A 17,219-nucleotide genomic window follows, 5' to 3' on the forward strand; every position below is an offset into this window, starting at 1 on the left:
TGCAATGTGCCTTTTTGTTGTCATAGGCCTTTTCCAAATCAATCCCTAGCAGGGTCAGTGGTTTATTATCAAGTGTAGAAGGACAAATCCCACAACAGGACATATATCCTAATTATTAATCATTCCAATATTATGTTTATGTTTCATCTCAGCTATTTACAACAAGGATGCCACCTGAACTGTAGTGATGCTCTATAGACAAAAATAGAGTATATGTAGTGCACTCATTAAAACTATGTAATTGAACAAAAAAAAAAAAAAAAAAAAAGAGTGCGGTGTCTGCAGGAGCAGGGTGATGTGTCCTGTGGGCAGCCATGTTCTGAATCTTCTCCTGCAGCCCCCATATAGAGCCCAGAACACGACTGTCCATATTACTACTCCCTGTGACAATGATGGGGATGGCAGCACCCATTGACTTCTATTGGCAGGCGGATGTCAGCAGAGATGTGACACTGCTGACACTTGCCTGCCATCCGATCTGACAAAATCCACTCAAAACAGAAGGATGGCGATATGATATGTTCACCATCTGTACAACGGATCAGATCAGATGGGATCAGATGAAAACAGACAGGCAGTCTGTTTTCATCTGATCTCCCCATAGAGAACAGCAGGGTTCTGACAGGTCAGTCTCTGCACAGTGAGCAGAGATGGACCTGTCATCCGCCTGCTCAGCGGGGAACAACAAAGTAATCCACCGCTGAGCTAGCAGAGTCCGTCCAGCGGATCCGACCCGTGTGAAAGGCTCCATTCACATTTATGCATGTTGCTTTTGAGTCTTTCTGCAATGCTTTTTTCTGTGCTTCCTGTGTTATTTACAGCAATGTTACCTCAATTTTGCCACAATTCGCTTTTTGTATATTTTTTTGGGGGACAGATTTAAAAATGCAAGACACAAATTGCAGCAAGATTGCGGTAAAAACTCACTACATGCTTTTCTGCAGCTTCTCAGTTGAAATCTATTAAACCCAAAAAACCAACAAAGCACCATTTTACGTTTAAAATAGTCCCTGACCCTTTCCACAATGCAAAGGCACAAAAATGCACTGATGTAAATATGTTCCATAGGAACCCATGTTAAAAAAATTCCTGCAAAAAGCCTTCATTATCTGTTCTGTAAACACAGCAAGATTTTGGAAGAAATATCTCAGTGTCCTCCTAGACCGTTGTCTCCATCAGAAGACTTATTCCTGTCCTGGTGAATCTTCCATCACTTTCCATCCTGGTGACATTGGTGATCAAATGGAGAGGGTAAATCTCTCTAATGGGGACCTGACAGGGATTCAAACACTCCCCTACTCGATGCAGTGACCCTTCTTGGTGTATATAACAGGGACCCCAATGTATATAGTATATACGTAGGTGGCATACATTATAATGTCCTACAGAGCTTGCATTATAATACTTACCAATGATGTAATCTTTTGTGGATTTTGGTTGAGGAATGGGCTGCAGTCTGGGTGCGGGTTCCTGTTCCCCTGCCCATTTACCCTCTCCCCACCCCTTGGAGGGGTGGTATCCTCAGGTGGGGTTTACTCAGAGAACTACAATGTTTTCCTCTTTGTTGCTAATCAGAGGATTCTTCACATTGCATCTTCCCTTCCACTTCTTCAATAGCTTCCCAATCGCCCAAAAGCCACCCTTCTGGGGAGTAGGTATTGTGGGCTGGGTGATCCTCTGTTAAAGATCCCACTTTCAGTAATAAAACAGGTTCCTCTGATGGTTTTTAGGGAATCCTGCATCTCAAACATTTTATTTCTCCCAAAAAGCTGCATCATTAACAATTAATGAGCAACAATGCAGAGAAAACAGAATTGCTTCCTTCACCTTCAAGATTCTGTCTGAGCTCCAGCTGCTGAAAGATTCTTTATATAGGGATTCTCACACTGTGACATCACAGCTGCTGGGGTTGTGTTGCCATGACAATATGCAAATGAGGCCCTGCCCCAAATTGGTAAACTCCTTATATTAAGTTTTATATGGTCATTTTTTTTTTCTAATAAAAATAAATAAGACATATGTGGTTTATTTAAATCTGTTTTATTTCGGGTTTAATGCCTCCAGTCCTTATCTACTTGCCTACAGAGCACTTACACCCCCTTCCTACCCAAGTCACTTTTCAGCTGTCAGCGCTGTTGCACTTTGATTGACAATTGCACGGTCATGCTGCACTGTACCCAAACAAATTTTCTTCACACAAATAGAGCTTTCTTTTGGTGGTATTTAATCACTGCTGTGTTTTTTATTTTTTACTAAGGAAAAAAAAAATACTTTTTTTTACTTAGTTTTGTAACTAAGTCATTTTTCTCCTTTACTGATGTGTACTGATGAGGCGGCACTGATGGGCTCTGATAGGCTGAACTGGAGGGCACTGATTAGATGGCACTGATGAGGCACAAATATGCCGCACTTATGGGCACTGATAGGAGGCATTGATATGTGGCACTGATAGGCGGCACTGATGTCCATGCACATTAGGGTGTTTAGAGGCATATTACAAGAGAAGAGTTTGGAGGCAGGAAAAAAAAAACATCACAAGTGCGGTTTTGAGAGTAGTTTTCAGAGAAAATGCTAAACGCACCTGAACGTGGCATTTAGCCACATTCAGTGTTTTCAAGTATACATTGATTATAGTGAAAAATGAGCAGAGGGGAATGTTTTGGAAAAAATGCTTATAAAAGCAAACACCCATAAACTATCTTAAACTCTTGTGCAAAAGAGCTACTATAAGCATTTTTTATGCCACTTTTTTTTCCAGAGGTGCTGGCCTTTTTTTCTGCTCCTTGTGTAACATGAACCCTTAATGAAGGCAATGCTTAATTTCACACTGTATAGTTTGGTTTAAATATAGTAGTATATACTTCAAACTCCTGTGATTAACCTGTTTATAATACAGAGTTCCACTCAGTAAGTAACAAATTAGAGTATCTCTTTGCCTGGCCAGTCACCTCAATTCTCATCTTCTATAGCCACATTGTCTCTCGTCTTTCGTAATAAGTGGTAAATTCTGACAGGGTCATCATGGATCAAATCCTCTTCAGCTTGGCATTCCGCCGTAAGCTGTTCACTGTTCAGGTATATGCTGGATCTAGACAATAGTTGCCCATTTCTACTAGCTGGCTTGTCTTCCACAGTCTGATGGCTAATTTGTTTTGGTTTCTTTCTTCGCTTTTTCCCAGACCTTTTGGGGCTAAGATCTAGTGAAGCATAGCATGTCTGTTCCTCAGCTTCCAGCTAGTAAAAAAGGAAAAAAAACAATTACCTTTCTTGCTTCATTTGTTTAGAGTAACTCATTTTATACTAAGGTTTGGACTTAATATAGTATTTTTTTTACTAACTCCTCCTTTTACTAGGTGGTGGTTCTATAGTTCACAGAGTTAACAGGGTTACATAAAAAATCTTTTTGATTTTGGATCAGCTTAAAGGGATGTTAATGTCTTTTTTTTTTTTAATAATAATAAACATGTTATACTTATCTGCTCTATGCAATGGTTTTGCACAGAGTAGCCCTGATCCTCCTCTTTTAGGGTCCCATGCCGGCGCTCCTGGCCCCTCCCTCCTGCTGAGTGCCAAGCTGCTTGCTGTGGGGGCACCCAGGTAGGCATGCTCCCAAACCCGGGGCTCTTTGTGTCCATTCACACACGGAGCTGCGACCTGCCCCCACCCCGTCTCCTTATTATCTCACTGGCTGTGATTGACAGCAGCGGGAGCCAATGGATGCCAAAAGCCAATCAGGAGTGCAGGTCCCAGAGAGCAAGGCTCTTGTGGACATTGCTGCCTTTAGAGGGGGCTCAGGTAAGTATTAGGGGTAAGTAGTCGCTATTTTTCCCTCATTCTCCTGGTCAATCAGGAAGCTCCTATTGGCCATAGAGTCTTAGGACTCCCTGGCCAATCGTGTCTCAGGACACACTTCCAGTTTCTATTTTGCCGGAAGGAGAATGTCTCCTGTGTGCAGCCCCTGCTCTTCCTTCTCCCTGCCTCCATGCCTCTATAAGGTAAGGCAGCCTCTCGGGGGGTGGGGGTGATTACTGCCACTGCCTGTCTCCTGTGGGGGGGTTGGGGTGGGTGATCGCCGTTGTCTCGGTCTCCCGTGGGGTTGGTGGATGACCTGTCATCCATCTCCCGCAGCGGGGGGGGTGATCACCGCGGTCTGTGTCTCCCAGGGGGGTGATGGATGACCCACCATCCGTCTCCCGTGGGGGGGGGGGGAGTGTTGGTTGTGCCCCCCCAAATAGTGAGCGCCAGCCGCCACTGTTTTTTATTGGTATATTTAACTGATCACAAGGGAGCAAACAAGATCTCCATGCTATCACTAAGCAAATATGGTCAATGATGTCACTTGGGAGACTGAGGTTTAATTTTAGCAACAGGACACAAGTAAGCGTCAGGAGTGGATACCATCAAGTTTTTTTCTTTCAGCAGATGTAGTTTATCAGTTTGATTAACAATGGATTTACATCTTGGGGCATTTTTTTTACATTTTGTGAATGAGTAGGGATATAATGCATTCCTTGCTCATTCACATGGGGGAGGGGCAGTATCTGGAGGCCCCATCATTTAGATTCTGATAAGCCCATTGCCTGCAGATCTCCATGACCACTCAGCTAGGTTTGTGTGGAAAGAGGCCCCTGTCCTCATCGACATAGGGACAAGGTGCTTTGACAGGGATGTCCCCCTGTGTTATGGGCATGTGGCCTGGTATGGTTCAGGAGGAAAAGGGTGCATGCTAGTTTTCACCCTTTTCTTGGCCAACCAGGCTCTATGCTCTGGTAAGGATTAATATGGAATTTAGGGGGGGACCACATGCCTTTTTTGTTTTGTTCTTTGTGTTCCCCTTGACAGCCATACCAGACCCTCATCAAGGGGGGAAACCACATACTTTTTTTTTATGTGTGGGGTCATTATTAACATCTATACTACACCTTCCTCTGGCACAAGGGTCTGGTATAAATGAAGGAAAATGTGTGCCACTTTGTTAACAAACTAAAGCAATAGTCCGAGAGGTGTTCTTTTCTGGCAATTTAAACTGCATTTTATACGGCATAAAGATGCTCCACTTTATAGTTAAGTTAAGGGCATTCCCCAAGCATGTTATTTAAAGAAATTTTGCCATTTTTATTATTTCTATAATTGTAATATAAAATAAAAATATTAAAACCAGCCAAACAATTTTTTTTTCACTTCGGTACATGTTCCCTAGATCAGTGCTCAGCCCCCCCATGCCATTTGACAACTACTTTCCTGGCACTTTAGTCAATTTTAGTAAAGTTCACCAAACCCACGTACGTTCGACTTATCTCTAATCAGCACTCAAAGAAGCAGCAAAAATTAATTGGGTATTATGTAATTTAAAACCGTACTTTAAAAACATGGAATTCTTTATCATTCTTGCCTGACCATTTTCATATGTGTGGCAAAAAATAAAAAATATCAAGAAGGTTATATAAACTGTACCTGGTCTTCCTCCCTGTTTCTTGCATGAGCAATTGCCATTGGTTCATAGCAACATTCATCTGTAGTATCTAAGATTAAAAAAACAACGTATATTTTAAATGTCATTATGTTTCAGGCAATCATTTCAATTTTATGGTGAAAACAAAATAGCTTATATAGCGATAGTTCAAAGAGTAACTGAGCATCAGACATTACTACGGGGACTTTTTATGGAAAATGTGCTGGATGAATATCACAACCATTTGCCCAGCTGTAACAAACTACCTGTATTTTGTATAATATTATTTCTAAGATTGTCAGCTTCAACTAGCAGCCATAATGTGGTATTTTCCTAAAATATCTGAAACAAAAAAAAATACACCATAATGACCATTATATGGAGTTGACAATTGTAGGAATAAACATATTGGGCAAATAAAGATGATTATTCATAATAACTTTATGTGTATTTAACTGTATTCATAAGTGTACATTGGGTTGCTTTCCCTTCTGGATGGTACTGCAGTGCAACAGTCGTAATGTTTAGCAGTACAATAATGCATGTCGAAGAAACAAGGTAAAACACGCTTATTAGCAAATGTATAAATATATATATATATATATATATATATATATATATATATATATATATATATATATATATATATATATATATATATATATATATATATATATACACAGTGGTGTGAAAAGGTTTTTGCCCCCTTCCTCATTTCCTGTTCCTTTGCATGTTTGTCACACTTAAGTGTTTCGGAACATCAAACCAATTTAAACAATAGTCAAGGACAACACAAGTAAACACAAAATGCAATTTGTAAATGAAGGCGTTTATTATTAAAGGTGAAAAAAAATCCAAACCATCATGGCCCTGTGTGAAAAAGTGATTGCCCCCCTTGTTAAAACATACTATAACTGTGGTTGTCCACACCTGAGTTCAATTTCTCTAGCCACACCCAGGCCTGATTATTGCCACACCTGTTCACAATCAAGGCATCACTTAAATAGGAGCTGCTTGACACAGTAAGGTCCACCAGAAGATCCTTAAAAGCTACACATCATGCCGAGACCCAAAGAAATTCAGGAACAATTGAGAAAGAAAGTAATTGAGATCTATCAGTCTGGAAAGGGTTATAAAGCCATTTCCAAAGCTTTGGGAATCCAGCGAACCACAGTGAGAGCCATTATCCACAAATGGCGAAGACATGGAACAGTGGTGAACCTTCCCAGGAGTGGCCGGTTGCCCAAAATTACCCCAAGAGCGCAGCGACGACTCATCCAAGAGGTCACAAAAGACCCCACAACAACGTCCAAGGAACTGCAGGCCTCACTTGCCTCAGTTAAGGTCAGCGTTCATGCCTCCACCATCAGGAAAAGACTGGGCAAAAATGGCCTGCATGGCAGAGTTCCAAGGAGAAAACCACTGCTGAGCAAAAAGAACATCAAAGCTCGTCTCAATTTCTCCAGAACAAATCTTGATGATCCCCAAGACTTTTGGGACAACATTCTGTGGACCGATGAGACAAAAGTGGAACTCTTTGGAAGGTGTGTGTCCAAGTATATCTGGCGTAGAAGGAACACTGCATTTCATAAAAAGAACATTATACCAACAGTAAAATATGGTGGTGGTAGTGTGATGGTCTGGGGCTGTTTTGCTGCTTCAGGACCTGGAAGACTTGCCGTGATAAAAGGAACTATGAATTCTGCTGTCTACCAAGAGATCCTGAAGGAGAATGTCCGACCATCTGTTCGTGTACTCAAGCTGAAACGAACTTGGGTTCTGCAGCAGGACAATGATCCTAAACACACCAGCAAGTCCACCAACGAATGGCTGAAGAAAAACAAAATGAAGACTTTGGAGTGGCCTAGCCAAAGTCCTGACCTGAATCCTATTGAGATGTTGTGGTATGACCTTAAAAAGGCCGTTCATGCTCGAAAACCCTCTAATGTAACTGAATTAGGACAATTCTGCAAAGATGAGTGGGCCAAAATTCCTCCAGGACGCTGTAAAAGCCTCATTGCACGTTATCGCAAACGCTTGGTTGCAGTTGTTGCTGCTAAGGGTGGCCCAACCAGTTATTAGGTTTAGGGGGCAATCACTTTTTCACACAGGGCCATGATGGTTTGGATTTTTTTTCACCTTTAATAATAAACACCTTCATTTACAAATTGCATTTTGTGTTTACTTGTGTTGTCCTTGACTATTGTTTAAATTGGTTTGATGTTCCGAAACACTTAAGTGTGACAAACATGCAAAGGAACAGGAAATGAGGAAGGGGGCAAACACTTTTTCACACCACTGTATATATATATATATATATATATATATATATATATATATATATATATATATATATATATATATATATATATATATATATATATATATAGCCATTTTTAAGGCAGGGCAAAAGGGGCAACTGCCCTGGGCCCTGTCATTGTTGTGGGGCCCAAAGCAGCCGCCTCATACTTGCCAACTATCCCAGTTTAAATTGCCTCGCCCCTTGAGGTTTTAGTCCTGTGCTGTGTCCCAATATCTCAGTGTGAAGTGCTGCTACTGATGCTGCCCAGCTCTCCCCTATTGTTGTGTACAGATTATTCGCCTGCAGACCCTGTGTTTACATGTAAATTACCGGCATTCATATATAAATAGCGGCGGCCGGCAGCATTGATATGTATATTATATATACATATCAATGGTCATATAAAATGCCATAAATCTATTCCCTATTTTGTAGATGGTATAAATATATAACTATATGTAGCAGAATACATATTGGCCAAAACTGATGAAGAATTTTTTTTATAGCCAATATCTATAGGAGGGGTTTCCACCATCCCTGCTAAGTTTCATTTTATAAAGTGTGTCCTATTTTCAGTTTGATGTGTATTATATGTGAAGTTGCGTATCAGAGACGGTATTGTGGTAACATTGAAGCCTATTGGGATTTCCATACAGTATTCCACCATTATTGTTAAGTTATTGATCAGTAAGTTAGCGCTGCACTTTTTTTTTTTTTTTTGGTGTGGGAACACATAACAGTGCTTAGCGGCAGGCCTTTTACTGACACTTTTTTTATTTTACCTCCAGTAATTTATTTTAAATAGTAGTGTAATGATTACCTAGTATACTAAAGATCGGCATGTTGAATTAATAAACATCAACAGATTTCAGTTGTGCCCCACCAGGCCGGCCCCCCCATGGACAATGTGCCTGGCTGCTGAGTTCATCACCCCATTCCTGCACTCAGTGCACTGATTGGCAGCACTGACAGTCAGCAATGATTGGCACTGATAGGCAGCACCGATGGGCCCTGATAGGCAATGATAGGTGACACTGATTGGACACACTAATGGCACTAATAGGCAGCACTGATTGGTACTAATTTGCAGCACTGATGGGCACTGATAGTCAGCACTCATGGGCACTGATTGCCACTGGTAGGTGGCACTGATTGGAAACACTGATTGGCACAAACAGGTGGCACTGATTGGAAACACTGATTGGCACTGACAGGTGGCACGATTGGCACTGACAGAGGAAAGGGAGTTTCACACTGAGCTGATATTGATGCTTAGTGAAACTGTGTGTGACACAGACATGTAATGTAACTGCATGCAGAGAGAAATCAGCTGTCAAAATTCATTGGTGATGTCGGGAGTGGGTGGGACCCAGCAGCTATCAAACACCAGCCAATGATTAGGCTGCTTAAGAAAGGGGGCAGGGCCACATACACATAGCGTCCCCCCTCCCACCCCAACGCTCAATTTTGATAGCTGGTCTCTATCTGCATTAATTTACATTACATGAAAGTGTCACACTCTGAGCGACTCTGGCAAGCGTCAATATCAGCTCAGTGTGAAAATGTCTTACAGGCACTAGGGGCTATGCACTCATTGAATGCAGCCTTTCACAGAAGTCCCACAGGCAGATCTTGGGAGACATGGCATGGGTGACCATATGGGTACAACTTGTCACTGCTGCTCCTCTTAAAATGCTACCTGAGACCATGGGCCTGCTGGGTCCCATGGTAGGGCCAGCCCTATCTATCTACACTCAGATAGCGCTGCTGTATTTTCCCTGCTTACTCCCAAAAGTGTCAGTTTCTGAAAAGAGTTCAGGCAACAATTTCCATGCATCATCATTGGAGACGGGGCAATGGAAAAGGTTTTAAGTTTAATCATTTGACCCTTTAAAATTTCAAGCAACAAAAATTGCCAGTATAAAAAAAATGCAGAATTTGGTCCTAAAATCTGTTCATAACAATAACCGCCTGTCAACGATAGATTATATATATATATATATATATATATATATATATATATATCTATATATCTATATATCTATCGGTCCTTAGATGTTAAATACCATTGTTATGGCAGTAGATAGCTGCCATAACCCCAGTATTTTTTTAAACGGCGGGCCGCCCGCTTTAAGATAAAAGTGGTTTTCATGGTGGATTCACCATGAGATCACTTTTATTGGTGCCGGGAGAGGTGCCCACCCCCCTCTTGCCACATCTCGGTTGTCTCCGTCGCTTACTGGATCTGTCGGTAAAGACACAGACGATCCGATCTTATCCCTTGATAGGCAGGAAGTTGAGTGAGGGAATTATGCCCCCACTCAACTACATACCATCGGATGACGGGAGCGACGTCAAACGTCACTTCTGCCCACTAGCCTTAAAGGGACAAATTTTATTTTATTTTTAAATACTTTTTTTTTTAATAGCTTTGAAGTGTAAATGTGAAATCTGGGGTCTTTTTGATTCCAGAGGACCTGTCATGCTTTTTTCTATTACAATGGATATTTACATTTGCCGCGATCAATAGAGTGAGAGCAATAATTCTAGCAAAAGACCTCCTCTAACTCAAAACTGCTAACCTGTAGAATTTTTTAAACAACGCCTATGGAGATTTTTAAGTGCCAAAGTTTGTCGCCATTTTACGAGCGGGCACAATTTTGAAGCGGGACATGTTGGGTATCAATTTACTCAGCATAACATCATCTTTCACAATATTAAAAAAAAAATGGCTAAGTGTACCGTTTTTATTTTTTAACTCACAAAAGTGTATTTTTTCCCAAAAAATTGCGCTTGTAAGACCGCTGCGCAAATACCGTGTGACATAAAGTATTGCAACACCCACCATTTTATTCTCTAGGGTGTCTGAAAAAAAAAAAAAGGTTTGGGGGTTCTAAAAACAAAAACGGATTTTAAACTTGTAGACCACACATGTCAAAAATAGGCCTGGTCCTTAAAGTGGTGTTGCCACCAAAAAAAAAAAAAAATAGCTCAAAATTCATAAAAAAATAAAATAATTGGAAAAAATAAATTTTTTTTACTCACCTCTAAATGCCTGTTGCTAGAGGGTCCCTGATGACTGTGCGGTGTATCACGCCCCCCGGCGCCGCTCATGCATGCGCAGTGGGTGCCCGGCTGTGAAGCCACAGCTGGGTGCCCACAGTAAGAATGCCGGTGCTGCGAGTGGAGCGGGGAACTTTGTTCCCCCGCATCGCTGGACCCTGGGACAGGTAAGTGTCCGATTATGAAAAGTAAGCAGCTGCAGTATTTGTAGCTGCTGACTTTTATTTTTTTAGGGGGTACCCCACTTTAAGTGGTTAAGGCCGGCCATACACTGAGCAAATTTCTGTCCTGCAACTTATTTGCTTGATTCCCCCATCAACACACAGACAGTGCTGATGAGGGAATCCCTCTTGCTGGGTCATTGTCTATAGCAGCCGCTAGCAATAATCTCAGGTAAAACCTGGAATACTTGATGTACACAAGTTGATTGATCAATCAACTTGGTACATTTAGCCTGCCCATACAGGGTTTGAATCCTGGCCAGTTCCTGCTGAACTGACCGAGATTCCAACAGAGTGTGTCCTGCCTAAGTTTAGAAGAACTCACAAATACCATAGTATAACATAGCAAACTGCATTGACTTAAAGCAACCAATCAAACTGTTCTGGGATACTGCACTCTGCACCAGTGTTGCTAACTGTCAGTATTTTTACTAGCAGCCAGTAAAAAACAGACAATTTTCTCCTGCCAGTAAAAGGGAAAAGTTGCTTGTAAAAAAATATAGCGGTGATGTTCGGTTCGGTCCAGAACCGGCCGAGACCATCCAAGTCCCTGCTACAGTGTGATCAGGGGGCTCTGGTGGAGGCAGTGCCCGAGTGTGTCATGTGATGTCATGGTGCAAGGGAGCCAAGCAGAGCTGCCAGAGCCTCATGTGGGGGTCTGCACGAAAGGAACAGGGCAGGTCGGGAGCTGGACTGTCCATGCTGTTTAGACTGAAGTGGACCGAAGGGACCAAGAGTCAACTTCATGTGTGTATGTGCCTTCCTATTCCAATTTCTTGCCCCCCTGAGTCTTCTCCCTGAGCTACTTGCTTACTATATCGAAAATAAAATAAGAAATATGTTTTTTTAACATAATATCTATCTTAAATCACATTGCTAATTGCATATTGTACTTGTCTGCAGCCTCGCTTCTCGGCCTTTTGGCTAAGATCAAGTGTAGTATCTGTTCTTATCAGTTGCCAAAGGAGGCACTGTTCCATCCCTAATAGAGAGGGTTTGGTCAGCACTCTGATGGCGTAATTAGCAACTGGAAGGATGGTTTCGGTAGGGGCCACGTCGTGCCGCCCGACAGAAAACTGGGGGCCGATGCATGGTCGAGTCTGAGCCGTCTGGAAGGATGCTTCTGGTGAGGATGGGTGCTGCCACTGGTCTGACCCAGAGGGTCAAGTACCTGGCCTTCTGGCCTGGATTGGGGTAGTTCTAGCCCTGGACAGTTTTTCGGGAGGGAATACTGGCTCCTCTCTATGCTGAGGGGGAGGAGCGGTTAGTACTTCCCGAATGTTATTAGGAAGGAGTGATGGGAGCGACGGTGGATCCTGATGGCAAAGGGCTCTCACCAAGCTTCCTGATCTTCACGCCTTCCTGTCTAGGGTGGGGGCTGCTGTGGTTCAGACCGTGGGTCAGGGCGGTCTTGAAAGCCTATGGAGTATGTGCCCCCTGGAGTGGCAGTCCAGGGGTGCCTAAGAATCACTGTGAGTGAGGGTCACATTGATTTTGGACACCAAAGTCACTGCACCATAACACGCTTTTTTAGCACCTGCCTCTTGGGCTGGGCCTTTTGGCTGGGACCAGAGGAATTTTTTATTCCTGGCCGGAGGGCCTGGTCATTGTTTCACACAATGACCACCTTTTCACTCGCCTCTCCACTATCCCTTCCCCACTTTTTATTTATTTTCAGTGTGTGTTTGTCACGTCTTGTTTTGTCACTTTGCACGTTTGCTGTGATGAGTAGGCTCACAGGTCCCAGGGCCTATCCTGAAAGTCTGGGGAGGGGGTGGACATGGCCTTCTGGCTTAGTTCGCCCTCTTCCTTAGGGCTAGGGTCTCCCTTCGGGGGAGCCTCACCTAGTATTTGGGTGGGTCTGTCTCGGCAGACCTTCCAAAGAACGGGGTCTGACTGGTTTCGGCCAGGAAGACCAAGTTTTAAGTGTCCTTGTCCCTGTCAGGAGCCTAATGCCCCGGGGGATTCAGGACAAGGCCCTCTGATTTTAGAGGGCTTGTGTACCCGTCTGCACTTTTTTGTGTCACTTTTTATGCGTGTGCAGATTTTTTATGCACCGGGTGAAGTTTTTGAGTGTGTTTTGCACGCCACAGGCTTTCAAATAATAAAAAAAAAACTTGTCTGCAGCCTAAATACTAAAATTTGGACTTAAAACTGTAATTTTTTTAATTTTGGAAATGCCAGTAAAACTTGGCTGTGCCAGGAAATTTTGGGTGTTGTGTTGGTAAATTTCAGTCTGGTAGGTTGGCAACACTCCTCTGCACCATGTTATTTTATAGGGCTTTATGGGTGTACAGAAAGTTTTTTTGAGCTTCCATCTTAAAAGGGCTGTCAATTTGTGTCCATCTCAATAGGAGAGACATCTTTATAGGGACAGATTATTAGCCAAAGTAGATGTTTGGATGAAGATGCAATAGATTCTATAATTCCTTGATATTTCTTCTTTAAGATGTAGGAGTTTAGCTATCACTATGAATCTAGAAGAATATATCTAGAATATATCAGATTTGATTAGTCGCTGCATGTTTCATAAAGCATGTCATTTGTCTATCATATTTATAATCACTTGTATGAAATGAATCAAACTCATATTTACCGTACTTACTAAGAACTGGCTGATTCAGGTTGCCATAAATAGGATTAGTTTCGATGCACTGCTGATCAAAACTGCAGATTTAAACAAATAATATTAATTTTACTAAAGCTGAAGTAGTGATATACAACGTATTTATGAACACTAATTTGTATCCAGCCATAAATATTATATAATTGTTTGTTTGTTTTCTGCATGCCGGCATATAACTCTTTAACATATGTTTTCATATTATACAAGAATATCCCATTCTAAATACAAATAATTTTTAAAGTAGAGCTAAAGCTGCAGATACATACCTCTTCTCCAACAGTCTGCTGCCTGCAAGGTTCCCGAGTCGTCAGTGCCAGCATCTTCGTCCCTGTATGCTGGTCTTTGGCCACCCTGATTTGCTGGCGCAGGATGACATATCTCCAGCTTAGTGTGGATTGTAGAGAAATTCAAGCAGTAAGGTAGGTTTAGGCTATTGCAGAAGAGGCATTAATGAGGTTGATTTATTAAAGGCAAATATACTGTTTAATGTGAGCGCACTTTAAGTTAATTTGCTCTAGATCTGGGGAGAAGCTCTAAAATGAGGGGAAGCTCTCTATCATCCAATCATGTGCAAGCAAAAACTCAGTTTTTTTTTTTCCTTGCATGTGATTAAGTATTCTTTGCAAAGTGAAACTTTACCTCATTCACTAAGCTCTGGAGCAAGTGCACTTGCAGTGCACAGTATATTTTCCTTTAGTAAATCAACTCCATTTCCTGTCTCCTCTGCTTTAAATACCCTGCTCATAAGATGTTTAGATCTGGCATTAGTTATACTTTTACTCCCAAAAAAGGAAGTTTTTTGTTTGTTTTGTTTTTTACCTTGGCCCCGTCCTCTGCTACCATTTTGGCCTAGGCCAAGATGACATATCCCTGGTCCTGCAGTCTCCTGGGTTACTCACCTCACATTTCCCAGGAGGCTGCAGGACCAGGCACAGAGAACGACAAGAGCGTAGACCCAATGCATCATCAAGACTAGGCTGTCTGTACCCAGGAGTGACTGCTAGCTGAGCCTGGCAGAACAGGACCTGGGCTGTGCCACCCAAACAGTACACTACAGTGGAACAACTGTGGATTCTCTGTGAGGTGAGCATGTGTTTTGGAAGATAACCTGGCAATATATGTAAGGGATGGGAAAAAACATGGAGAGTTAAAGTGTTACTAAACCCAGGACCCTGCATTCACTATATCTGGTCTCCCGCAGTACACAGAACTAGGAAATGCAATCATTTTAGTAAATATAAACTGCTAAAAAAACTTCTCATCAGCAGTATATAGCAGTCTTGTGACTTCTATCAGTGCCTGGTTTAAGCTTGTAGGAGGAGTTTTCATACTGCACGGCTCTCCTATCAGGATGTAGGACCCCTGACCCTTTGTCTGGAAAGTGTTGATTGCCCCTGTGCCGATTGCATGCACTCTCCCAAGATTAAAAAAAACTAGCAATACACACCAAACTGAACATGTGCAGCCTGACTTCAAGTAACTCTGTCTTATCTGGACATGTTCTGGAGTCAGTGAAAAGAGAGGAGGATCTATGCATACAGGATCAAAACAGCCTGTTTACACAATGCAGTGGACCCCTTAGGTTTTACAGTGAGTATACCAAGCATGCTCTACTGCATTTACACACTGATTTTACTGTTGTGTGTTTAGTAACACTTTAAAGTATATGTATCATTACAGATTAATGTAATTAATGTAACAAACTTGCTTGTATTTTAACTATTATTGTGTGGATAGTGGGGGAAAAGAAATCAAGCTTTCCATTGGAAGTAAAAAAAAAAAAAAAAAAAAAAAAAAAAAAAAAAAAAAAGCTACTGCTTTCACTATACACTATATTGTCAAAAGTATTGGAATGCCTGGCTTTACATGAACTTTGCCGCTATAATAGCTCCAACTCTTCTGGTGATCTCACAAATACGCTTCTGGAAGAATGGTCAAACATTCCCATAGACACTCCTAAACCCTGTGGACATCCTTCCCAGAAGTGTTGAAGCTGTTATAGCTAAAAATACAAATAAAGATTGTTGTGCTAACTCAAAAAAAATATATAAATAAAAAATAAAATAAATAAAATGGCAGCTCGCACTATATTGCAGGGAACAATATGCACAATATAAACAAAGAAAATGCGGCGCACAAAACAAAAAATATAAAAACGCATTTAAAGTGACGCATTCATGTGTAAAAGTCCAAAAAAGGTACTGAAAGTTCAGTGAATCCACAACAGATCTCCCTCCACCTCATCCAGCAGAGCTAAGGATAGTAGGGGTCCCATCACCATCACCCAACACGACAGACCCTTACCATCAGTGCAATGATAATGCACAAAATAGAAAAGCCACTTTGCTCCACTACTCCTGACAAGCAGTACACTGGAACCAGAAATCTCTCCAATCATGAACAGGTATTAAGATTCCCATGCAGTTCAGCAGTCATGTGAATATAGAAAAACAACGCTCATTGTGCAGATATCTTAAAAAACGATGCCCAATTTATTAAGAAAAAACAATTCCACTCACATTTAAGTTGATTAAAATAGGCAAAACAACTGAAGCGTCCAGCGCTTCAGTGATAGTCTCTGTAGTGCAGTCTGTCCAGGTCCCACGTTAAGCCAGGCTCTGCCCAACATTTCGTCACTTCAAAGTGCATCAATTTGCCATGCCCCTGATGATGCACTTTGAGTCCCCCAAGGTTCTGTTCTTGAACCCCGCCTTTTTTCAATCTACACTTCCACCCTGGGTTAGATGATAGCCTCCCATGGCTTCCAACACCATCTCTACACTGACGACACTCAAATCTATTTCTCTATCCTTCAACTCACTCCATCATTCTCCTCACTTATTACTAATTTACTATCAGATATATCAGTCTGGATGTCACACCATTTCTTCAAACTTAATTTATCCAAAACCGTACTTATAAATTTTCCTCCACTACGTGCCCCCTCCCCCAATCTCTCTGTCAAAATCGATGGAACAACTATCAGCCCATCCCTGCATGCCAAGGTTCTAGGTGTAGTCCTGAATTCCAAACTCTCCTTTAAGCCCCACATCCAATCACTGTCCAAATCTTGTCGACTCAACCAATGCAACATCTCCAAATACACCACTTTCTAACCAATGACACCACAAAGCTGTTAATTCACTCCCTAGTCATCTCTCACCTTGATTACGTCAACTCCCTCCTCATTGGCTTAACCCTACATACTCTATCCCCCCTTCAATCCCTCATGAATGCTGCTGCCAGGCTCATCCACCTTACTAATCGCTCTGTGTCTGCTACTCCTTCTGTCAATCCCTCCACTGGCTTCCGCTCACCCAACAAATTTAATTCAAAATATTAACGACTACCTACAAAGCCATCCACAACTCTGCCCCAGCTACATCACTGACCTAGTCTCAAAATACCAACCTAATCGTTCTTTGTTCTTCACAAGACCTCCTGCTCTCTAGCTCTCTCATCATCTCCCACGCTCGTCTCCAGGACTCTTCCAGAGCCTCTCCAAGTCTATGGAACGCCTTACCCCAATCTGTGCACTTATCTCCTACTCTATTA

The 17,219-nt window shown here is 42.0% G+C and overlaps 1 protein-coding gene and 1 pseudogene across 2 annotated transcripts in view; one reads left to right on the forward strand and one right to left on the reverse strand.

Moving 5' to 3' along the window:
• Positions 1–2,021: 2,021 nt before the first annotated feature.
• TRAT1 (T cell receptor associated transmembrane adaptor 1) overlaps positions 2,022–17,219 on the reverse strand; it is a 91,491-nt gene continuing 76,293 nt past the window's right edge. The window contains exons 4-6 of one of the 2 annotated variants that reach the window (XM_077482440.1): positions 13,635–13,705; positions 5,455–5,522; positions 2,022–3,234 (exon numbers count right to left, since the gene is read on the reverse strand). In XM_077482440.1, coding sequence (XP_077338566.1) covers positions 2,950–3,234; positions 5,455–5,522; positions 13,635–13,705 — 424 coding nt within the window. In that variant the 3' untranslated portion in view covers positions 2,022–2,949. The remainder of the gene's footprint in view (positions 3,235–5,454; positions 5,523–13,634; positions 13,706–17,219) is intronic. The other variant, XR_013274576.1, reaches the window with a different exon arrangement.
• LOC143986328 (U2 spliceosomal RNA) lies at positions 11,943–12,050 on the forward strand (annotated as a pseudogene).

This window comes from Lithobates pipiens, unplaced genomic scaffold (genome assembly GCF_037356315.1).
Source record: "Lithobates pipiens isolate NorthernLeopardFrog02 unplaced genomic scaffold, aLitPip1_a1.2 Scaffold_16, whole genome shotgun sequence".
In the NCBI taxonomy this organism is placed as follows: domain Eukaryota; kingdom Metazoa; phylum Chordata; class Amphibia; order Anura; family Ranidae; genus Lithobates; species Lithobates pipiens.